At 36.4% G+C, this 25,745-nt stretch overlaps 3 protein-coding genes across 3 annotated transcripts; all 3 read right to left on the bottom strand.

Moving 5' to 3' along the window:
- Positions 1-2,904: 2,904 nt before the first annotated feature.
- On the bottom strand, positions 2,905-3,573 carry LOC115995948 (GEM-like protein 4). The gene has a single exon (XM_031235096.1). It carries the CDS (start codon positions 3,523-3,525, stop codon positions 2,905-2,907), a length of 621 nt encoding a protein of 206 aa, XP_031090956.1. The 5' UTR covers positions 3,526-3,573.
- Positions 3,574-8,924: 5,351 nt separating this feature from the next.
- Positions 8,925-9,509, bottom strand: LOC115995947 (GEM-like protein 4). The gene has a single exon (XM_031235095.1). It carries the CDS (start codon positions 9,507-9,509, stop codon positions 8,925-8,927), a length of 585 nt encoding a protein of 194 aa, XP_031090955.1.
- Positions 9,510-24,802: 15,293 nt separating this feature from the next.
- On the bottom strand, positions 24,803-25,426 carry LOC115995946 (GEM-like protein 4). The gene has a single exon (XM_031235094.1). The coding sequence runs from the start codon at positions 25,424-25,426 to the stop codon at positions 24,803-24,805; it is 624 nt and encodes a 207-aa protein (XP_031090954.1).
- Positions 25,427-25,745: the final 319 nt, after the last annotated feature.

Below are 25,745 nucleotides of genomic sequence, written 5' to 3'. Positions count from 1 at the left end.
TTTTTTTTTTTTTTTTTTTTTTTTTTTTTTTTTTTTTTTTTTAATACTACTGACTCTATTATAATGCAGTATCTGTTTATAACTACTTTCTCAACCTATTGAAGCACAAGAATCAGTATAGTATTGCCTCCACTGAGACTCGAACCCACCACCTCCCGTATAAAGGGAGGAGTCTTATATCATTCTATTTCACGCAAAGAATACTACAATGGGTAGATTTCAATAGATAAATCGAAGACTGCCTCGCAGATGAGGAAATTCTTGAACTGTGTTAAAAGCCTTTGTGTTACAGTTACTATTCTAACATCACTCTGTGACCTTGTGGCACTCGGTTGCACCCCCACATGAGAGGGGTAGCTAGGTTCGAGTCTCAGGGTTGAGAAAGTAGTTATAAACAGATATTACATTGTAACAAAGTCAATAATACTAAAAAAAAAACATACATTGTAACAGAGTCAATAATACTAAAAAAAAAAAACATCACTCTGTAACGTCCCTTTTAAATTTTTCAATAATTATTATGCTTTAATTTCACATTTGAAATTATACAAAACATGGTACAAATATTTATTTTAGGAAGGGTCCTTAATTACAAGGCTACCCAGCCCCTAGTGCCGCCCTTTAATTTATTAGATTGGTTAGTTTAATTAATGTGGGATTGTTGGCAATGTTAGAAAATTGGATTGTGGAGTAATAAGTGGAATTCTATCTTCAGGCTTATGAAATAAACTTTGGTTACAATGAAACAATTAACAAATATAAATACTCCTAAATAGAAAGACAATACACCTTATTTTCTTAATTATGCCAAGATTTAATATTAGAGTTATCTGTTTTAATTTAACCAACAGATTAAAATGGAAGAAATTTAAAAAAAAAAAACCTTGCTTCCATCATTTTCATGGTTGTTCATACATGGCTTTCACTTTTCATTAGTCGATCAAACATTTTGTTTGGGACATAACGGAAGGCTGTCACCGTTGAATTAATATAATTAATCAAGTACAAATTGCGAACATTAATCATAGATTTTTATTTAATTTGTTCATTTATGTAATTTGTCACGTCCATTTTGTTTTTATATTTATTAACTTAATGTTTATTAATGTTTGAAATTAATTATGTTGTCATATAATTCTAAAAAAGAAGTAATCATAATAATATTAATCAATTTGACGATATTACCCATAGATTTAACACCTATTTAACAGAAATTTTAACAGAGGACTATTTGTGGTCAAAAATGAAAGTGAGGACCATTTATGATCGAATTGAAAGTCTAGGACTAAAAGGAGTACTAGCCCAATAGTCAGAGACCATTTGTGGTATTAACTCTTTAATTAATGTGGATAGTTGGCAATGTTAGAAAATTGGATTGTGGAGTAATAAGTGGAATTCTATCTTCAGGCTTATGAAATAAACTTTGGTTACATTTGAAAGCTAAGTAATTCATCAAGGTGTATCTCAAAATTTTAGTGTGGTAAAAAACCTCTTGTGAATTCTACAGAAAAATAAACGGAAAATAGGCAACATATGAATTGTATCACTTTTCTCCATATCCAGACCTTTTTAAATACCAAGGCAATATATATTAATATATTGCGGAATTAATATTACTTCTCTTCTTTTGGGCATGTTTGATTGTTGGCGGATCCGCCAACTTTAGCATTTTGACCTTGGTCAAAACACCAAAGTCTATGTTTGATTAGTAGCGGTTTGGAGCAGCAGATTGCTCCAAACTGTTGAAAACTCAAACGCTTCTTGCAGCGTTTGAGTTTGCCATTTTGAAAAGAATTTAAATTTTTCCAAAACACCCTCACTTCGATCTAATTAAATATATATATATATATATATATATATATATATATATATATATATACTGTAGCCAAGGCCTTCTCACAAACGGCGAGAAGCCTAAGGCTTTTAAATTTTGAAAGAGAAGCACTGCTCCACTTATATAGAGGAGCTCAAGTGCTCCTCTTCGCTAATCTAAGATCCCACATCTCATTTACAAAGGGGAGCCTTTACGTGGCTTCCCTTTGTCTTTTTTATTTTTTATTTTTTATTTTATTTTGTTATAATTTTTTTATTTTGTATTATTATTATTATTATTATTATTATTGTTATTATTATTATTATTGTTGTTGTTGTTGTTGTTGTAATTATTATTATTATTGTTGTTGTTGTTGTTGTTGTAATAGTTATTGTAAATTTTATTTTATATAATAATAATAATCATAATAATAATAATAATAATAATAATAATAATAATAATAATATGAATGTCCTTTTAGGTCATTTTAAATGTTAACAACTAAGCTAAACAACTAATTTTACTAAACATCTTTTTACAAATCGCTAATACAATCTGTTGGTCAAACTCGCTAATACAATCCGTTGTTTGATAACCACTAACACAATCCGCTACCGCTAACATCTAACAAATTAAAACAAATTATTTATCTTCCAGGTTAAATAATGTACTGTATTAAATAAATACAATTAAAACAACCAAATCAGAAGTGACACGAAGTGGCTCCCTCAAATGAGAAGTCATGGGTTCGAGCTCCCATGGAAGCAGTATTGACTCTTTGTAATTCGGTATGTTGAAGAATTAGTTAACCACAACATAACAAACTCTTCTACTCACTCTTTGAAAATAAATTGAAAGACTAAGAGATCAATAAATAATAAAATTTCTATCAAATTTAAAATAATATTAATAACTCAAATAAAACCAAAATATTATTTAAATAATTGGTAGACTCTGAAATATTAAATTGACTACTTAACATATAATAAAATTTCCAACAGACACATTTTTTAAGAACTTCAAAAACTCATTCAATCATATATACAGGCTTTGTCCACATTTTACAAATATATTATTATACAGAAATATTTCTAAGAATACTGAATCTGAGAAATTGCATTTTGGAGATATTTTAAGGTTCTTTGATGATGTGGGAACCACATAAACCAGAACTCAAAATGATCTTCTGTGACTACTTGTATATACTTCTCTGATGGATTCTTCAAATTCTCACTTTCATTTGCTCTCTTAATTTTTGAAATTGGGATTGACACCTTATAATGCATTCTCATGGACTTTCCAGTTGAAGAAGGTATTTTGATTGATCTCTCACTGAGGAAGGAAAGTTTGTGAGTAGAAACAAAGAGTAGGCCAGGCATTGGACCAGATGTTGTTGATAAATAACATTGAGACGCCTTCAACAGCTTTTCCCCTTCTTTAGCACTGAATCTCTTCTTGAACACTTTTTCGACGCCACCTGCTTGGAGAAGTTTTGCCCCAAGGATCAGCTTTCCCTTCAGAGTGTCCGTTATCTTTGGCCTTAATCTCACTGCACCATTTCTTAGTTTTGAACTGGAAGACAGATGGCATTGGGTGGCAGAACTAGGAAGTGCCTGTTTTGTTGAGCTCTGATGATTCAATAAAACTGGCCAGTAGTTGATGGGAACTTGCAGGTTGTCCCCAATTCTTGATTTCATCTGATTTTGCTTCATCTCTAACTTACTTTTGTTCTTTTGTTTTTGCAGCTAAGGATAACTAGAAATTATCTTTGCTAAAGCCTAAAGGGATGAGTAGAATGGAATGAACTGATTTCTGGTATATACAACTAATTCTTCCATAAATAATGTGTATATATAGGTTACAACTAGTGGCCTGGGTAGTTGGATGAGTCAGATATTGATCATCATGACCCAGAAAGGTTACAAGATGAGATGAGATTTTTAATTAAGTAGTCCCTTTCAGCGTATCTGCTTTTCATTTTGGATTGGTAGTAGGAGGAGAAGGATTTGATGATATGATGACTCATCTTTGATTCATGCAATGGACAGTCTAGCTAGCTAGGGAAACTTCCCATATGCTACTCACAAGAACCTGGTATTTGAATGCCCATATGCAATTCTTACTTTTATCATGTTTGAGGTGTAAAGGCAGAAATTTATGACCTTACATAAACATGGCTTGTCTAGAAAAAGTTGATAGGGCCCCAGTCGGCTGGATTGTTTTTGACAGATGAATATTGTAACTCTTTTAAGCTCATAAGATTTTTTCACGTATAATATATACTAGTTTTGATTTTCACGGGCATTACATAAATGATTAATATTTGTATTGAAATAATTAATTCAAAATATATTAATGTAAGATTAAATAGGAGAAAGTTGACATTAAAATTAAAGTTTAATTTTCATTTTTAAAAATGATTATCTAAATACTTATTGTAGTTGATATGGTATTAGATGGTGAATACTACTTGTGGTTGGAATTACTCAAAGTTTCGTTAATTCGTTTTGGGATAGGCTTGTGATTGTCTTGGTCTTCATATTGCTTGTCAGTGTCTCATTTGCAATTGGGTTACTGATGCTAATTTGTAAAAAGAACAAATTTGGTGTAATTAGTTTTGTCACACTAAAGATGCATAGAATTCATAAGTTGATTCCGTAGCTTATTCCTCATTTTTTAAACATTGATCATCCTAATTACTTGTTGCTTTACTTTTACTTGTTACTTTGATAATGCTCTTTGTTTAGTATTATATTGAGACCTAGCTTTCTACAGCTTTTACGCACTTGTTTTTAGCCGCGCATTGCTCAATTCCCATGCAAGGAGGTAAGCCTGTTGCTTACTTCAGTGAAAAATTAAATGGGGCAAGCCTGAACTATCCAACCTATGATAAAGAGTTCTATGCTCTTGTTAGGGCACTAGAACATTGGGAACACTACTTAAGGCCTAAAGAATTTGTGATTCATACTAACCATGAATCCCTAAAATATTTACGGGGACTGGGAAAGCTCAATAAGCGCCATGCAAAATGGGTGGAATACATTGAATCATTTTCTTATGTGATCCAATATAAGCAGGGTAAGGAGAATGTTGTAGCTGATACATTGTCTCGTAGGTATACTTTGTTGTCTACGTTGCATGCACGATTTCTGGGATTTGAGAACTTAAAAGGATTATATGTGCATGATAGTGATTTTAGTGGTGTTTTTGCTGCATGTCAGAGGGGACCGCATCGAAAATATTACTTGCATGAGGGATTTTGTACAAGGCCTATAGACTTTGCATTCCGCACTGCTCATTGCGAGAAATGCTAGTCAAAGAAGCCCATGGATGGGGTTTAATGGGACATTATGGGATACACAAGACTCACGAAATTTTTTGTGAACATTTTTATTGGCCTAAAATGAAAAGAGATGTTGGTAGAGTTTGTGAGCGCTGCATTATTTGTAGGCAAGCTAAGTCCACAAGCATGCCTCATGGATTGTATCTTCCTTTACCCGTGGCAGAGCACCCTTGGCTTGACATCTCGATGGACTTTGTTCTGGGATTGTCTAGAACTAAACAAGGGCATGATTCTATATTTGTTGTAGCTAGTGGACCGTTTTTCTAAAATGACACACTTCATCCCCTGCCATAAAACAGATGACGCAAGTAATGTAGCAAAATTATTCTTTAAGGAGATAGTAAGGTTGTATGGCATACCTAAGACCATTGTGTCTGATAGGGATGTTAAATTTTTGAGTTACTTTTAGAAAACACTCTGGGGTAAGTTAGGCACCAAACTTTTTTTTTTCAACTACTTGTCATCCTCAAACAGATGGACAGACGGAAGTGGCAAATCGAACTTTGGACACATTGTTAATTGTGTATTAGTAAAAAAAAAGTGAAAACATGGGAAGAATGCATTCCAATTGCCGAGTATTCATACAATAGGCATGTACATAATACTACGGGTTTTTATCATTTTGAAGTTGTATACGGTTTTAACCCTTTAACTCCCCTTGATTTGTTGCCATTCCCCGTGAAAGAGTATTTGAACACAAATGGCGCTAAGAAAGCTGAGATGGTAAAAACGATGCATGTGAAGGTTAGCCAACAAATTGCTAAAAAGAATGAGCAAGTGGCCAAACAAGTCAATAAGGGTCGAAAGCACGTGGTCTTCAAGTCCGGGGACTTAGTTTGGGTGCACATGCGCAAAGAAAGATTTCCAAGTGAGTATAATATTAGTGTCACCTTTAATGTTGCTGACTTAACTCATTGTTGCAGATGAAGCTGATTCGTGGACGAATCCTGCTAAGGAGGGGGAAGATGTTGAGGAGAACGCAGGACAAACAAATGGCATGCAAGATCCGTTTCAAGTCATGGAAGGTCCTATCACACGAGAACGGGCCAGGAGGTTGTAAGAAGCTTTAAATGGACTCATACATAAGTTAAACAACAAGAAGATTGGTGAGCTGTGGGAACTTGGGGAGAGGAATGAAGCTAAATATGTCAATGTGGTTGCGGTCTAGGAATGAGTTTCAAAGAAGCCGGTCAAATAAACAGAAATTAGTCTTGCAAATAAAAATTGAATTTTTATATTCAATTTTTGTTTTCTAGTTTAACTAATTACTCCCTGGTCTCTTGAGATAACACCTAATTCTTATACCAAATTTTAGTTATTTTTTTTTATCTCTTTAGTTTGGTTGATAATGATGCTGTCATAGTAGTATAAATAGCCTCTTCATTTCCTTTGAAAGACAGACAATGTATGAGATTAGGAATTAAAGTCTTGCGCATTGCATCGCAAGTTTTCTCTCACTGGGTCATATGTGAGCTCTTCTGACTTATCAAGGAAATTACCATCCTTGTGGCGTCATCCCCGATTTTTATCGTTCCACAACCGGACGTGGCAAACCGCTATTCACCAAAATCCAAAAAAAAACACCTTAACTCCAACCCAACAAAGCCTAAACCTACAACAAACACCACCCGTCCTTCACTTACTTTCCGTCCAAAACTACTGAACTACCCGAGAACCAACTGGGACCGGTTCGAGCAATCTTCGGCAGCACGAAGCTTCACTCTGGGTTTCCGAATCGCAACACCTCCTTTATAAACACAAAGACCTACACCCCCACAAAGCACAAAGTCCTACCTTCAAGAACAACTCTCCCGAGACCCACCAGAATGCATAACCACCAACAAAGTAATGTACCACTAGTTTCATAGAAATGAACACCTTTACTACTAGGAATGCATAACTTTTACTCTAGAAGTGTACAAAGGTATGCAACATTTTATAAGGCACACTTTAAAACCCTACCCTCTAAACCACTAAATCCTAAACCCCAAAAATTGACCACCGACATACTATAATGTACAATATTGACCCATATTATGCAAAACATTTTGGTGAAAAAACTTTTTATTTGATAAAAGAGTGACAATATAGATTTAAATAAATGTAAATATATATATTTTTATTATTATATGTATTTTGTGTTATGTAAAAAAATTCTAATGTAACGATCGAGACGAGTGTCGATCGCATGCACTCATATAATTATGTATTTCATACATTATTGCATAGAGTATAATTAGAAATTATTACCAATAATAATTTGAAAAACATTATAAATTTCTACAACTTCCAACCCCCCCCCCCCCGAACTCCATTTTTCTGCCTCCATCCATGGTGTTGAGCAATTGATTTACACAAGCTACAAAAATCCTTTTTAGTTGTTGTTTGTCGGATTTAATTGTTGAATGCTTAACTTTAAAATAGAAAATTTGTTGTATCCGGCTACAATACTCCTAACATATTAGGATGTAGCAAATGAGGTTTTAAGAAAAGTGTGAGTGTCACACCACTCGAGTTTGAAACACGTAACTTTTGATTTTTTAGTGTTAGTTGTTATTTCAGAATTATTTATAAATATTCCAACATAGGCAAGTCTAACAAAATAAAATTCTCCATTTGCTACTATCTATAACTTTTGGTGTAATGGTAACGCTTGGTTCTGCCAATTAGTATCAAAGCGAGCTTCTTACCATTGAAACATGACATAACAATTTGCTATCTGACATAAGCGCTTCATCTTGACAAAAGTTTTTCTTATTGTACTATATGCATATTTAGCTAAGTTTCTTTTTTTTTTTTATTCCTTTGAACCGAATAATAAAATTAAAACCCTATATTATCGTACTATGGGATCCTGCTTTCGCTTGAACCCTCCCCTCCCATATTTAATTTTTCGCGCCCAGTTTGTTGTACATTCGTACTCATTTTTTTGTGCATTCGTTCTCAGTTTGTTGTGCATTCGGTCTCAGTTTGTTGTGCATTCATAGTGTGAATGTTGTGCATCTCGCCCACTTTGTTGTGCAGCTGCATTCATAACCGTTAGATCAGTTCAAATGGATGATTTGGATTAGTCCACAGGGTCCTATATATATATATATAAATCAACAAACTGAGAACGAATGCACAACAAACTAAGAACGAATGCACAAACTTAGAAAGTTTACAATAATTATATATTGGACTCTAATTTTTTTTTATTAGAACCCTCAACTAATAATGAACCTAGGATGATTGAGATTAATTTTTTTACTTTTTTACGGGAGGACCTTGTTCTCATTTGATCCTCCCATAAAAAGTAAAAAAATAATCTCAATCATCCTAGGTTCATTATTAGTTGAGGGTTCTAATAATAAAAAATTAGAGTCCATTGTATAAATATTGTAAGCTTTCCAAGTTTGTAATTTTCTTTTATTTTTTTTTTTTAAAAACCTCACTCATTTCCCCTTCTTTCTAGCAACTGACCAAATCTGATGAAAAGTGAAATTTTCATTTAATTTATTCATTTTCACAATTGACTAGATGCATGCATGCAGGCCATGAGAACAGCCAAAATGATCTCCTTATGCCAAACAAATCGGAAAACTAAACCAGGTCAAACTGGCTCAAAGGGATCATATTGTTAATGTCACAGCTGTACAGGATTAGACACGTTAGTTTAATATGGATACTTGGAAATTTTCAACTTCTTAAAAAATCAATAAATCTTATATATAGTAGTTCACATTTTACAATTATATTTTTATGCTTGATTCTAAACAATATATACCTCTAAAGGTACTGAGCTTGAGAAATTACATTCTGGAGATATTTCAAGGTTCTTTGATGATGTTGGAACCACATAAACCAGAACTCAAAATGATCTTCTGTGACTACTTGTATGTACTTCTCTGATGGATTCTTCAAATTCTCACTTTCATTTGCTCTCTTAATGTTTGCAATTGGGATTGATACCTTATAATGCATTCTCATGGACTTTCCGTTTGAAGAAAAGATTTTGATTGATCTATCACTAAGGAAGGCAAGTTTATGAGTAGAAACAAAGAGTAGGCCAGGCATTGGACCAGATGTTGTTGATAAATAACATTGAGATGCCTTCAACAGCTTTTCCCCCTCTTTAACACTGAAGTTCTTGTTGAACACATTTTGGACGCCACCTGCTTGGAGAAGTTTTGCCCCTAGGATCAGCTTTCCCTTCACAGTGTCTGTTATCTTGGGTCTTAATCTCACTGCACCATTTCTTACTTTTGAAGGGGGATACAGATGGCATTGGGTGGGTGCAGAATCAGGAAGTGCCCATTTTGTTGAGCTCTGATTCAGTAAAATTACCCAGTTGTTTATGGGATTTTGCTTCATCTCTAACTTACTTTTGTATTTGATCCCAAGAATAACAAGAAGTTATCTTTGCTAAAGGGTGATGAGTAGAATGGAGTGAACTGTTTTCTGGTACACAACTAATTCTTCCATGAGCAATATGTATATATAGGTCAAGTGGGCGGTTGGTGGATCTTAAGTTTCAGTTGGATGAGTCAGATTTTGATTATCATGACCCACAAAGGTTATGAGATGAGATGTACAAGTTCCTTTCAGAAAGAGATCAGATAGCGTATGTGCTTTTCTTTTTAAAATTAATTATTTAGCATTTTGAATTGGTAGTAGGATTGATGATATGATGACTCATCTTTGATTCATGTAATGGGCAATCTAGCTAGCTAGGGAAACTTCCCACATGCTACTCACAAGAACCTGGCATTTGAATGCCCATATGCAATTCACTGCATCATCATCATCACTACAATGTAACATTATTACTTTTCTCATATTTGACTATTTGAGGATGTGTAAAGGCACAAATTTGGCCACCCTTCCAAATCACATCAACCTTAGCTTGTCTACAAAAAGATTTGAGGTCGTTAGCCGACTCAGTTGTTTGGTTTGGACCTTTAATTTTGTGGATTAAACAGAATTATATGATAGGATCCAGCACTTCTTAATCTCCTCAAGCTTTCGGAGCTCATTTTGCGACATTTGACTTACACCTCTGCATATGAGAAGGTCTTCATGTTGCAAATTCAAATTGTGTATATGGTTAGGAATAATTGTTATATAGATTTTGATAATGTTATTAGATGTATTTTAGGAACTTAGACTTCACAAATATTTTTTTTTTGCAACCACCAATGTTGAAATTACCCTATTGTTCTCAAGAAAGAGTTAGTCTTCCAGCAGACCTTAGTCGTAGGTTGGTACACTGGTAAATGTATAAGGCAACCAAAGGATGGTTGACTGCACGGGCTCACTATCGGCAGACCTTATCCGTAAGACCCCTCAATCATTTTAGTTAGGTTAATGGTAGACCCCAAGATTCATGTGTATAAGTCTTTCCGTAGATGTTATATCATCTGTGATCTGACCTTAACTAACTCTCACAAGTATTGAGTCAAACACCGCAGACCTTTGGTAGGCACTATTAGGACTCTAGTAGCTAGTCTACTTATACTATACTTTTACTTCCTCTAGCTTAATATATCTTTGTATATATTTCATACTATATATCTGTACATATTATTGTGTGAATAATATTCTATTCAACTGTGTCTTCATCTGGTATCAGTCGATAGGTGATTCATGGCCTCTGTGATCATTCCCAGTTTTTTTAGCCGTACTGTGAGTGATGTCGTGTCTGCTCCACCGGGGGCTCCTCCTAACACATTGCAATCAACTCATCACTTCGTCTCCATCAAGCTCATCTCCAAGAATTAGTTGTTCTGGGGAACTCAGCTGCATTCATCCCGTTTCTCCGTGGCCAGAACTTAGTCGGGTATGTAGATGGCTCAACTGTTTTCCCATTGGCAGTTCTCTCCTATGTTAGTGATGTTACACCTGCTCTAATCTATTGTTTGTTTCCTGGGTTCAACAGGATCAGTCTATCCTATCTATGATCATATCCTTTCTCTTAGAAGAGACGCTTCCTTTAGCGGTTGGTCATGCTGCGTCGCGATCTTTGTGGGTAGCGATTGAAAATTCCCTTAGATCGTCCACACATGCGTGCTCCTTGAGTTTGTTGAGTCAGCTGCAAGGGCTTCTTCAAGGTGATTTGTCTATAGCAGAATATTTGGGCAAGGCAAAATTCTTCGTTGAAGAGCTTGCCATCGCCGGAAGATCTATCGGAACAGATGAACAGAACTTGTACGCTTTTCGTGGTCTCCCGGTAAAATATAAAGGTATGGTTTTGGCGTTGGCGACGAAAGACACTCTAGTTGATGAGTAAAATAGTGATAGTAAAAAGAGGGTGTAAGCTGAGGATTGGGACTATGACACGTACTTGTATGATATGTAGAATTCTAGGCCCTGAAGTCTTGGAATTCACTAGAACCCAAGCAAACTAAGATTATGGAATGAAAATAAAATAATGCAAAACAAATAAGGGATAAGCTATATGATAAAAGAATGTGTCAGATTAGGGGTATTGCAATCTTGATGCTCTAACAATCTCAAAATTAGGGAAAAACAATTAACCAATGGATTTATTGGCAATGCACTCAAGAATTCAGTTCAACTACTTTCATAATCAATAAACTAGAATTAGGCTAGGATTGCCCCACTTTCGTGATTCATCAATCTTAACCTTAAAACATAAAAGCATTATAAGCCCCCCAAGTTACCCCTATTCTCATATATAGTAGGAAAAATTGGGTTGAAATTGGTTAGACTGAGTCTTTCACCCAACTTTCGTTGTGATGAAATCCTCTCCAACGCAAATCAATAAAAGCTGCGCATCAATTATCAATAAGAGGAATTTATAATCCAATTCAAACATAAAAACCTAGATTAATTAATTATCCCCTTTATGCAATAATCATAAACCTAGCATAAAAAATAGCAATAGAACCCTAATCTGAACCCAAAAGCTAATTACTCACGCATCATAAAAGTAAATACAGCAAAACTATAATAAATAACCATAAACATTGCAAGAAATATAAAGGGAAGAGAAAACTTTACTCATAATGAAGAACAAATCTAACTTCAATCCGTGATTCCTAGCTTGAAATTAAATAATCTAATGTAAAACTAATCTAAACTATACTAGGGAAATATAAAGAGAAGAGGAAAAATAAACTAAAACTAACTAGGGGTTGGAACTTCTTAAATTGTAGAGAATATGTAGAATATATAGGAGATAGATGGGCCTTTGGCCCTTGAGGCAGCTTCCAATTCTTTTCCAATTCTTTTACAATTCTTATTCTTGTTTCATTTCCTTCCTTAGATAATTTCCTTTTCTTCCAAAACTTGTCCAAAATGTTCCAAAATTCTACATTTGCTGCTCCTTGTGGATAATTCAACCCCTGAGACAATATAACACACAAACAATTCTCAATTTCACTAGGGTAAAGAAAATAAGCATCAAAACAACTAAAATAAGGGGTGAATTATTGTACAAAATAGTATATATCACTAGTTTCTCTTGATCAACTCTCTGATTACCTCATGGCACAAAACTTTATTTGTGCAGAGGATTTTTCTTCTCAGTCCGTGCCGGCAGCCATGTCTGTCCGTAGTGGTGCTGGGTTAGATTCTTCTATTCGTGGTGGAAGATTTGGAGTTGGTTCCAGTCGCGGTTCTGGACGTGGACAACATGGCAACCGAGGTCATGGGCAGCGTGGTTGCAATTACTCTCCTAAATGCCAAATTTGTAGTCGTTTCGGTCATAAGGCCATAAATTACTTTCATCGCTATGAGGATGCCCCTGCTCCGCGAGATCATGTTGCGTATTCATATGAGATGGCTGCAACTCTATTTTTGGATTCATGGTTCCCAGATACTGGTGCAACACATCTTGCGACCCCAAACTTAGCGGCTTTGTCAGGTTCCGATGGGTACACTGGTTCTGACATACTTGGATTTGAGAGTATGGTTTAGGTTTGGAATTTCTAACGTTGGTTATACTTCGATTTCTTCTGTTTCTCGTTTATTTTCCTTACATAATGTGCTTCATGTTCCTAAACTTACAAATACCATATTGTCTATTCATCGATTTACACTGATAATGATGCAGTTTTTGAGTGTCGTCCGTTTTACTTTCTTGTGAAGGATCGTGTCACCAAGGAAACTCTGCTTAAATGGGCCACATCTAGTGGTCTCTACTCTCTTTCTAGGTTGAGTCCAGTAGCTCTCATATCCTCTAAAGCTTCCTCATAAACTTGGCATTGTTGTCTCTGTCACCCGCATTCTTGTGTGTTACTTCGTGTTTTAAAGTCTTATTTTGTTGCTCAGCTCAGATCAGTGCACTTCACCAATGTGTGTTCTGCATGACAACTAGGCAAGTCTACTCGTTTTTCTCTTTCTAGAGTTGATAGGTCTAGTGCTAATGTACTTGGTTTAGTTTATACGGACATTTGGGGTCCTTTTCCTGTTATTTTTCTGACGGTCATCGCTATTTTCTTATTTTCATTGTCGATTATTCTCGTTATGTTTGGCTTTATCCTATGCAATTAAAGTCTGACATTTATGATAATTTTACTAAATTTCATACTTTAGTTGAGCGTCAATTTCATGTTCCATTAAGTCCATTAAAATCGATTTGGGTGGTAAATATCGTAAGTTGGGTTGTCACTTTGCTCAGCTTGGTATTCGTCATCGTCAATCGTTTGCTTATATGCATGAGTAGAATAGTAGAGCAGAACGTCGTCATTTTCACATTGTTGAGACGAGTCTTGCTCTTCTTGCTCATGCTAATGTTCCATCTCGTTTCTGGCACTTTGCATTTGAAACTTCGATTTATTTGATTAATCGCCTCCCTACGTCTGTACTGTTAAATGCTAGTCTGTATTCTGTTCTTTTTGCTAAAAGCCCATACTATAGTTTTCTTCGGGTCTTTGGTAGTCTTTGTTATCCACCTCTCCTACTGTATAATCGGCACTAGTTTGACTTTCGTTCCTCACCATGTGTGTTTCTGGGTTATCCTGCTTCCTACCGGGGTATCGTTGTATAGACCTACGTACTCAGAAATTCTTTATGTGTAGACATACTCACTTTGATCAAGGTATTTTTCCTTTCAGATTATAGACACAGGTTTCCGTTCCACCTAAATTGGCTCCATGGTGTGTGCTTAATTCCTGAGGTGCTGCTCTTGTCTCTGTTGGGTGTGGTACTGACTTTTCACCTCAATTTTGGAGTGATGTGCTTGTGGTTTCTTCTAGTGTTACTGGTTCATTGTCTATATATAGGTTCTAATGCGGCTATCTCTGATTCGCCGCCTGTGAGCTCCAATGCTATTGTGTCAACTGTCTCACGGTGTACTCACTCTATATTATGATTTTGTGCCATACGACTAAAGGTGGCCCAGTAGGTGGTGTTGCTCTTGTTGCTATGGCTAGAACTAAACCTATGTGCTATTCCCAAGCCGTGAAATTCCCAGAGTGGTGAGATGCGATGGCACTGGAATTTAATGCCTTACTACAGAACAAAACGTGGAAGTTGGTTCCGTTTCACCCCTCTATGAATGTGATTGGTTGTAAGTGAGTTTTTCGGATTAAGCGAAATTCATATGGATCTATTGAACGTCACAAGGCTCGTTTAGTCGGCAAGGGTTTTAAACAAGTAGCTAGTGAAGACTATTTTGAAACATTTAGTCGGGTGGTGAAGCCTACCATGGTTCGATTGTTACTAGCACTTGCTGTTTCTGGTGGCTGGTCTATGCTACAGTTAGATGTACATAATGCTTTCTTTAATGGGGCTTTGTCTGAGACGGTTTACATGAAACAACCTCCGAGTTATGTTCATTCTACTTTTCCCACACATGTTTGCAAGCTTGAGCGTTCTCTTTATGGATTGAAACAAGTTCCTTGTGCTTGGTTTCGTCGCCTACATGATTTTTTGATATCCATTGGCTTTTGAATTTTAAAGGCCGATGTTTCTCTGTTCATTTATTCATCTGAGGGGCAGACATATCTCCTTGTTTATGTTTACAATTTTTTATCATGGAGCATGATAAAATTATGGTTTCCTCTCTCTTAGACAAGTTTTCCACAGCATTTAAGGTTCGAGACTTGGGGTCGCCACATTTCATTCTCTACATAGAGACGCTTAGTGTTGCTGGTAGTTTGGTTCTCTCTCAAACTCGCTATATGACGGATATTCTTAAGCGTGCTGGCATGAAGAAGCAAGTCTGTAGGGACTCTGATTTCTTTCTTGCAGAAGCCGGTGGATCATTCCTCTACTCCCTTTGTCGATCCAAAGTTATACCGTAGTCTAGCTGGTGCGCTTTAATATCTTATAGTGACGCCTCTTGATATTTTTTTTGCGGTGAACATGTTGTGCCAGTCTATGCATTCTCCTACTGATGTGAATTGGTTAGCTTTGAAATGAGTGCTCAGGTATGTAAAAGGTACTCTACGTAAGTTGTGAACTGGTTGTGCCAGGCTATGCATTCTCCTACCAGTCTGGATATTCATACGTTTTTTTATTCTGATTGGGCGGCTGTCCTGATGGTAAAATGTCTACGAGTGGTTTTGTGGTGTTTGTTGGTTCTAATCTGGTCTCATGCGGGTGTCGTAAGTAGAAAACGGTGTGTGTTCGTCTATATTGGCTGAGTATAAGGGTATTATTGATACTTCGGCTGAAGTCACATGGCTAATTGCAGTATTGCTTGAACTAGGTCTTGCTCAGTGTTAACCTCTGTGTTTGTTGTGTGATAACCTGGGGGCTACTTATCTTTGTGCTAATCCGATCTTTCACGATCGTACTAAGCACGTTGAAATATATTACCACTTTGTGCGTGACAAAGTTGCAATACCCATATACGCGTAGCTGGTGCGTGGTTTTAAGGTACGTGGTTTTACAAATAATATGTACAGGTACTGTATGAAATATATGCAAAGATAGACCGGCACACAAATCACGCACCTTAAGAAGTAAAATCACACACCTAAAGTTTAGACCGACACACCTTAAGTTTCAACAATCGGTGCACCTTAAGCACACAAACCACGCACCTTAAGAAGGCAAACTACACAACTTAAGAAGTAAAACAACACACCTAAAGCTTTAGATCGACGCACCTTTAGTTTCAACAAAAAATGCACCTTAAGTTCTCAACTTAAGAAATGACGCACCTTAAGCACAGAAACCACGCACGTTAAGAAGGAAATCCACGCACCTAAAGTTTGACCTAAACGCAAAAAAACCCAAAATACATGCCACTGCATGTTTTTTTAATATGTGTTCAATCTGAACGGATTGATTTTAGCGAGATCAATGACTATCATTCTACCACATCTTTCACCTGGACACATTTACTGCATTTGATCTCTATTATATATACAATATGTGTATATTGATCTCTCACAACAGACGTAGAAAACTAGGGTTTCTTTTAACTCAATATTAGTGATTCCTTCATCATCTCCAATACACAATAATGTAGATCTTCGTCTCCAATATGCAATAGCGCAGGTCTTCGCCTCCAATACCATCATTGGTGCGCCTCTATTTGTATCTGTGTGTCGTCCTCTTAGAAGTTGTATCTCTTTCAATTATCTTTTCAATTCCATTTGAATAACTTGATTTGAACATTCATACGTTGAGATGTGATTAAAGTACCAAGACGTTTTTCAAAAAAAAAAAAAAGTACCAAGACGTTATTGGACAAAGGAAAACAAAGCATAATTTGTTACACTGACAATGCACTCACGGGCGTGAGCATTAGCGTGAGTCTTCATCGATCTTCACTCCAAAATGCACTTTTCTTCTTTTTCTTTGCTCCTTTGAGTCTTGGTTCATGCCATGATACTTCCAAGTTCCAACTCCTTCTTTTTCACCATCTTGTTCTTTCACTACTCATGGAACACATGGCACCTTTTGTGTCAAAATGACTTTAAACACATCCATTTGAGCTCCAATATACATGATTTTGCAATCATTGCTTCCTAATCACCTTAACGACACAAAAGGACCAATTAAGCACATAATTAACTTCCAATTAGCATAAAATCATATGAATTTTATGTCAAATATGTACATAAAATTAGTAAGAATTGGTCGTCATATATCGTTATTAAGGAGTGGCTGGAAATTCATCAGGAATTTCAAGAGTAATAAATTGCTCTTGCTGGGTAGAATATATGGGGCATCGGCTCATGGTTGAAGCAGAGATATATTCTTTGGGAACTAAGGATCTTTTTTGGTAAATAGCCTTGAGAGATTTAACAAGAAGGTTGGATTTGTTTCTTTTGTTAAAAGCAGAATAGGGATTAAGAAGTGGAAGATGGGTTTCTTCAATTTTTTGGTCCTCCTTAAGATAATTTACCTCATAGAGATAATCCATCTTAGAAGAGAGTGATTTTTTAAGAAATGAGTTTTCTTTGGAAGAGCGATTAGGTACTATGGTTGTAGAGGTAGAAGCTGAAGATGAAGACATGTTTAAGGGGTCTGAAGGTTTTGGAATGAGAAAATATGGATAGGTATCCAAAGGGGTCACCAAATCTGATGAAGTATGACTAGAATCAAGATAAGGTGAGAGAATAACTAAAGCCTCTCCTGGGCATGACAAAAACACAAAACATGCCAAGTAATTAAAAGCTAGCTGTTCTCACAAATTGATTTAGGATGCTATCACAGAAACAAGATATTACTGTTGGTCCCGGTTGAGCAAGCTATAAAGTCTAGAAGGGGGAGTTGAATAGACTTTATCAAATTTTCGATTCTAACTCAAAGTGAGTTGAAAAGAATTAAGGAAATAAATTTCCTTGCAGCGGAAGTCTCAAGCTTGCGTAAAAATATGATTGTAGCGTTTTGTAAATTGTGTGCTCGTGTGAATAAGAGTTATGGGATTAGTTGCACAATAATAATAATAACATTAAAGTAAAGTGCAAGAGAGGAATTTGAGTGGTTCGGCCAACGCGGCCTACGTCCACTGTTCTCCTTTCACTCCAAGGAGCAAATCCACTATGTATTATCACCAATACAAAGTCTGGACAGAAGCAACCCGCTTCTTCCCTTTTTGACAATCCTTGAGATAGAAAACAGCCGCACCGTCTTCCAATCTTTCACTGCCTGACAATCCTTGAGATAGCGAATGGCCGCACCTGTAACCCCTCGTATTTTCCGATAAGTTTGAGGTTCGGAAAATAGGTCTTTAAGTTATGACATTTAAGAGAAGACGGTTTGATGCTCGAAATAATTTTTTTAAGGATTAGTTATCGATAGGCTGCGAACTACGCACCGGTCACGAACCGAGAAAACTTTAAGGATATAGATTCAGTTCGAATTTTCTAGAATTGGGATTATTAAATATCATACGATTAAGCCTGAACTTCTAGTTAGTTCAAGAAAATTTTAAATGGACTGTAAGGGATGAATTGTTACGGACTCTGTACCTATAATTCGCGAGAGACCGAAAAATTCCCAAATTTGGTGATTTGCGACGGGATTATTTGTAGGATAATTTTGGTATTAGAATTTTCCCGAATTAAGTTATAATCCTCCGAGCCTTCATCTGATTTAACCATAAACTGGCCAATTAAATTTGTGATCTTCTTAAGGACTCCATAGGGTGTTGACAAGTGGCAAGCAAATCTAGACTAAGATTGATCATTTAATGCTAGCATTAATGAGGTATGGAGGCATTGCACTTGGTTGCTTGATCTTCAAGAACAAAATCCCAATAGGATTGGATCATTAATTGTTTGTCATAAAGGGTATGGAGGGGTTGCACTTGTTACTCCCATCTCAAGCCAAAGTTAATGATCATCCTCTCTCTCCTACACACTCCACCTTCGAAAATAACACAAGGAAGAAGAAGGAAGATTAGGCTTAGTCTTCCATTGTGATCAAGGAGCTCCCAAGTATTTTTCCAACCCAAGAGACTAAGTGTAGGTAAGACCTTAGACTTTGTTGGATATGATCATCTCTAGAACTTAAGTGTTAACGTTTAGTGCATGAAAAATATTGTTATTATGGTGATGTTTTAGGGACTTTGGATTCAAGGAAAGATCTAACGCTTCTACGGTTTTAGAAATCTTCTATTGAGGTAAGGAATTCCCTTAAGTTGGAATTAGTCACTTGAATTTGGATAATTGATTTTGGTTGAAATATGGTGTTTTTGGAGCTTTGGGGATATTTTTGTATACATGTTCATAGCTTGGATATGCTTGTATATGTTGTATTTATGTCCATATAGGCTTATACTTGTGAAAATAGTGAAAGGAAATCAGGGTAGATTCTGGCAGCAACTTCCATGATTTATTGGGAAAAATTGGTAAGGTATTTTGACTCCATTTTTTGTAGATATGTAGTTCAACAAGTGTAGAACCTACATATAAAATTTCATAATGATCGGAGTAGTATAAGTATAGTTTTCGGAATTTTTCCCAAAATTGGACGGAGAGAAAAATATTTCGGACCAAGGGCAAAAAGGGAATTTTCTGTGTTTATTCGTGGATCAAAGTGACCAAAACTTTTGACGGACATCAAGTACTATAAGTTGGGGTTCTACCATAAAAATTTCAAGTGAAAAAGAGTTCGGGAACTATTTTTACCGCCTCAATCTTTCGGACTGCGCCAAGCTGAAATTTTCTGAATTATGCTTAGTATGATTATGGATGTGTTAGTGATAATTGTGAGGTAGTTAGTGAGTTAATGGTGATCAGGTGATGCTAAGGACATGGATTAATGATAGAGATTAAATGATAATCTCATGATTTTTGGGTTATGGTTAGGCAATGACCTTACCTATTAGAATTTATATATATTTGGATGTACGATATCTTCAAAGTTATGATCTAATGGTGTTGATCATAGTGGAAGTTGTTGAGGACGATAGTTAAGGATGTTGGTTGATTTTAAGTGTGAGATGGACATATGAAGTGTATCCAAAAATGTTTATGAAAACTTACGTTGAAAAACGTATGCTATTTTGATATAAAGGTTGTCAAAACCTTATTGTTTGAGAAAATGATGTTTGAAAATCCTTCAGGGGCTAAAGAGGTAGCCGATATCAAATATTGGACTCATTTGTGAAATATGTTCAAAAGAAATGATTTAAGAAAGAAAAACTGAAGGAAGGAAAATGTTTTCAAACCCTTAGTTTCTGGAATAAGGTGGGGACCTACGGGAAGGCTTAAATGCCACGGCCCGGGGTTGGAATAAGGGTGGACCTACGGGAGGGGCTGGAGTGCCATGGCCCTAGGTTGGGATAAGGAGACCTACGGGAAGGCTGGAAATGCCATGGCCCGAGGTTTGTATGATCAATTCATACTACAGAGCGAAGTCTATTCGCTGAGAAGAGATGGAGTTATGAAAAAAAGAAAGCCTCGTGCTTACTCAGGGGAAACTAAGTGAATTTTTTACTATGAAAATTATTGTTACTCTGGGCTGCGGTTCAGATTATTATGAGCATTAGAGCTGCGGTTCTATTTGCAAATGATGAAATTCTTGGAAATGAAAGTTTTGCAAACTTGTCTGAAAGGACATGAAAATGATTTTTTAAACTTCTAAACTAAAAATGTTTTCAAACCTTTGTCTACTTTTAAGTGACAAATGGATTTTCTTACTTAGCCGTCGTGCTAACTACACTTCATTGTGTCCTTTATTAGATGCAGTCTAGCGTGGGCCCCTGTGGCCGATGAGCTCTAAACAAGATGGGAGTGGATGTCGATGTTGTAAGTTTAGCCTTAACGTTTGGGTATAGGAGAGATACCTGAGCGTGGCGGTAATACCGAGTTTTCTGCTGGTTAGACGCTTCCGCAATGTATTGTAATATTAGGATTTTGTAATAAATCCCAGATGTGAAAATTGGGGTGTTACAGCACCGTCTTCCTATCCTTCACTGCCTGACAATCCTTGAGATAGAAGATAGCCGTACCGTCTTCCTATCCTTCACTGCCTACTCAAAACTTCCCTTCGAAAGTTGGTGTTGTTGTGTTTGTGCTGGACTAGTAAAATAATCAAAGTGATTCTTTTATCTTTTAAGCTTAGAATATGCACATTGGATTTTTATGTCTTGTGGCTGAGCTTTTCCTCTCTTTTCTGTATGTGCATTCACTGTCTTGTATTCCCTTGACTTCTTCTTCTAAGCTTTGGGGTTTTATATTTTGGGAAGAAATATTCCCTTTGCTATTTTGACCGTTTAGCAGCAGTCCAAATCTGCCAAACAACCCACATTAATTTTTGTCTCCTTCACGTGTTTAGTGGCTTCAATAAAATATTTCTTTGTGCAGGTCTCCATGCTTTGGCCGTTGTAGCTCCACCTTAATTATTCTTGACTCCACCTTAATTTGGATCCCATGTGCTTTGCTTAATCTGATATCTCACTTGAAGTCTTCCATAAAATATTCCAACTCCATAATTCCCGTATGGTGTCTTGCATGTTGATAAACAACTTTGTCTTCATGCTTGATTTAATATTCTTTCCACTCTCTTGAACCCATCTCTCTTGAATAAAGTATTCATGCCCATTCTTCATCTTTTGCTTTCTCCTGATCACTTTAAATTTTATTTGAAATCTTTCAAATAAAATATTGTCACCCATACTACCTTTTCCCATGTGACATCTTCCAAAGTGTATAATTAATTCCTTAGTTGAATCTTGAATCATCAATCACACCTCTCGAGTACTGTAGCAATTTCACTGTAGCATCGAGTTTTCATCTTTTGTGATCTCTCGAACCTCTCAAAGACCTCTCGACTTCTCAACCTCTCGAAGTCACTGTAGCAATAGTACTATAGCAGATCACTGTAGCAATAGTACTGTAGTAGACACTATTCAAGATCACTGTAGCAGTTTACTGAACTTGATGTTTCTTCATCTTCTTCTTTTGGAGACTAATAATTACAAATAAATTTTAACACATTTTTGGTATCATCAAAACCTAATTACAAATATTCCCAACAATTAGAACGTTTTTTTTTATTACTTTTTACTACGCTTTTTAAGCATAGTATATATTACCATAGTAACATAAAAATGACACAATTTTTAAGCATAACTAATATTTTCACCTGTGCGGTGCACGTAATGGATTTGCTATAATATTTTAAGAATATTTGGATCGATATATAATTATATAAATTATAACATCATATCAAATATTATATAGTGCAATTGAAAAAGATGGTTTGGATTGATTATGTTTTGTGATGTTATCATTGCTTGAATTCTACCAAATAATTGTTGAATTAATAGCTGTAGATGTAAGCATCCGATGCTGAAACTTTGGTGACTTCATATATCAGTGTTTAGCATTTGTATAACTTGGGCAAATGTGCTCTTTGAAAAAAAAAAACATAATATCACCGGTTCGAATTACACATTATTGAAAACCTCTTTGTAAACGACATTGGTAGAAGTAACAGAATCTTGTCCATCCTCATCTAGAGCTAACACATTTAATTTAATATACACACACTGTGATGCGAAGTCACACAGCTGCACAGCAATATACAGGATGGTGACTCGGGAAAAAGCCACGTACAATTGATCGTGATTAAACACCGATTTTTTCAGCAATAACCTAACATTAGTTAGTGTTTGACCCTTGCTTTTGTTGATAGTCATGGCATATGCGAGCATCAATGTGAATTGTTTACATTGGAACTTGAAGAGCAATCTTGTATCAGAAGGAGTGAGAGACATTCGAGAGATAATAACTTTGGCTCATTCATGTGTCCAATCAACTATTCTTACTTCGACAATGTGATATGACAATTTTATGACGATGAGATGCGTACCGTTGCCAAGATCAAAAGAGTAGTCTATGTTCCGCAATAACATAACAGGTGCACCAACCTTTAATAGATTCATTCTCATCTACAATTTTTGTTATCAGCATACCAGTGCCAAATCACCCTCTGAATCCAACCAAGCCAACTCAAAGCTACAACAATTAAAATCAAACTTTTACTTGGAAGGGAATCAAATATTGTGCCTTTTCTGTTCATATCACAGGATTGGATAGGTTTGATGTGGAGTTAATTCGAGCAATAGTCCCCCGACTATGTTGATTTTCCAAAATTGGTCATCGTCTTTTAATTTGGACGAAAAAGACACTTGATTATCAAATCCTTTCCAATGTTAGTCCTTCCGTCAAAAACTTGTTAAGTGAACGTCAATTAAAGGGGTAAAGTAGTCCTTTCAACTGCTGTATAATTCCTTACATCTATGCTTACATCCGAGCACTCTCCGATACCCTGCAATGGCCTGTATCGCTTGTCGCTCCGGGCAGGCTCCGCCTCCACTTCGTTAGAAGAGATGAGCCACGTCCGTGCTTGGTCAGGAGGCGACATGAAGAGGAGTCTCCGGTGGTACAACTTGGTCGGCTTTGGCCTCAACGGGATGGTCAGCACCAGTAACTTCGTGACCACCGGTCACACCAGCCATGACTATGTCGGCCTTGCCGTTGTAATGTCCTTCGCCATTGCCAGACTCTGTGCCCTCCTCTCTACATTTAGCTACACCAAGTTTGCCATCAAGATGCTTGTCGGCGACGGCGCTATCAATTGCATCTGCACTACATTTGGTCCTTACCGAAAACCTAAATCAATGAATTAATCAATTAGTTTGGAATATCTCCAGAGAACTAAATCCAACTATATCACCTGATCAATTCGCGTTCACGGAGTCTGATTTTTGAACGCTAATTGATCTGATAATTGCAGGGTGATCGGGAATGCTATGCTGATCGGGAAGCCATTCCTCAGTGGATGCCTTTTATTTCATCTATTAAGATTTTGGAGGACAAACCTGACCTATCTCGATGGTCTCTCAAGTATAAAGCATTTGGACAAGATATTGAATTCTCATGGCTTGCTCGTAATATGCAACCTATTCCAAACCAGAAGATTCACTGGAGATCTCTCGAAGGTCTTCCTAATAGAGGAGCTGTTCGATTTTACCCTAAAGGTGCTTCATCATAACCGGAGCTAACCTAATCATCTATTACGTCCTCTCCAACGAGATCGATTTCGTAGCAGTGGCGGTTGTCTTAGCCCTAACCGTAGTCATCTGCTACAGATTTTCCACAACTAAATTATATCTCTAATCATTTTTCTCCTTCCTCTTTCAGTACAAGAGGAAGTTCCCTGTTGAACATGGTGCTAACGGTGCTGCAAATCCTGTTCATCGTGTTCGTGATTGCGATATGGTGGCGATTTGAAGAACGTAGGAGGGAGGGAGGATGAAGGCTGACTTTGCTTCTGGATCTCCGGGAAGCAGAGCCGCCTCTGCTCTGCCGAAGGAGATCTGTTCGCGCCGAGCTGGAGGACGCCGCTGTTTTGCCAGAGCTCCACCATAGCAGACGTCTCTGACCAACGAAGCGAGATGAAGGGAGAAGAAAGAGAGTAGAAGGTTCAACCGATATAATGAAATGACTAATTTACCCCCACACATAACACCTCACTAACGGGACATAAACGAAAGGACCATTGCTGGAACAATTTCAAAAGTTAAGTGTCTTTTTCGTCCAAATTAAAAGACGAGAATCAATTTTGGAAAATCAACATAGTCAGGGACTTGCTGGAACTAACTTGTTTAATGTGTATACTTAACAATTTCCAAGAACTGCTTCAACACTTAACCAATCTTATATACAGTCTTTTGAGCCCTACAACTTTGTCTACATTTTACAAGGAAAGAATCATAATGGATATTTCTACTGATACTGAGCTTCAAAAATGATTACATTCTGGAGATATTTCAAGGTTCTTTGATGGTGTTGGAACCACATAAACCAGAACTCAAAATGGTCTTCCGTGACTATTTGTATGTACTTCTCTGATGGATTCTTCAAATTCTCACTTTCATTTGCTCTCTTAATTTTGACAATTGGGATTGATACCTTATGATGAATTCTCATGGACGACTTTCCAGTTGAAGAAGGGATTTTGATTGATCTCTCGCTAAGGAAGGAAACTTTGTGAGTAGAAATAAAGAGTAGGCCATGCATTGGACCAGATGTTGTTGATAAATAACATTGAGATGCCTTCAAAAGCTTTTCCCCGTCTCTAACAGTACTGAAGTTCTTCTTGAACACCTTTTGGATGCCACCGGCTTGGAGAAGCTTTGCCCCTAGTATCAGCTTCCCCTTCACAGTGTCTGTTATTCTTGGCCTTAATCTCATAGCACCATTTCTTATTTTTGGTTGTTTTGAAGTGGGAGACGGATTGCATTGGGTGGCTGCAGAATCAGGAAGTGCCCATTTTCTTGAGCTCTGATTCATTAAAACTGGCCAGTAGTTGATAGGAACCAGGCTTGATTTCATCTGATTTTGCTTCATATCTAACTTTCTTTAGTTCTTTGTAAATATTGGCAAGGATAACAAGAAATTATCTTTGCTAAAGCCTAAAGGGTGAGTAGAATGAGATGAACTGATTTCTGGTATACACCATTCTTCCCTAATATATATATAGAGAGGTTAAGTTGGCAGTTGGTGGATCTTAAGTTTTAGTTGGATGAGTCAGATTTTGATCATTATGACCCAAAAATTAAAGTTACATTTTTGTTTATAAATCCTGGCCTTTGAGAAAAAAGGTACCATGCAATGCATGGTTGCTAATTTTTATAATTATTTTTGTAAAAGATTGTTGTGAATATAG

This window comes from Ipomoea triloba, chromosome 11 (genome assembly GCF_003576645.1).
Source record: "Ipomoea triloba cultivar NCNSP0323 chromosome 11, ASM357664v1".
Classification (NCBI taxonomy): domain Eukaryota; kingdom Viridiplantae; phylum Streptophyta; class Magnoliopsida; order Solanales; family Convolvulaceae; genus Ipomoea; species Ipomoea triloba.
This window is presented reverse-complemented; position numbering and strand designations above follow the sequence as displayed.

Bases quoted from the DNA above. Each gene is read 5' to 3' on its own strand.
- LOC115995948 (XM_031235096.1), bottom strand. From the start codon at position 3,525: ATGAAGCAAAATCAGATGAAATCAAGAATTGGGGACAACCTGCAAGTT.
- LOC115995947 (XM_031235095.1), bottom strand. From the start codon at position 9,509: ATGAAGCAAAATCCCATAAACAACTGGGTAATTTTACTGAATCAGAGC.
- LOC115995946 (XM_031235094.1), bottom strand. From the start codon at position 25,426: ATGAAGCAAAATCAGATGAAATCAAGCCTGGTTCCTATCAACTACTGG.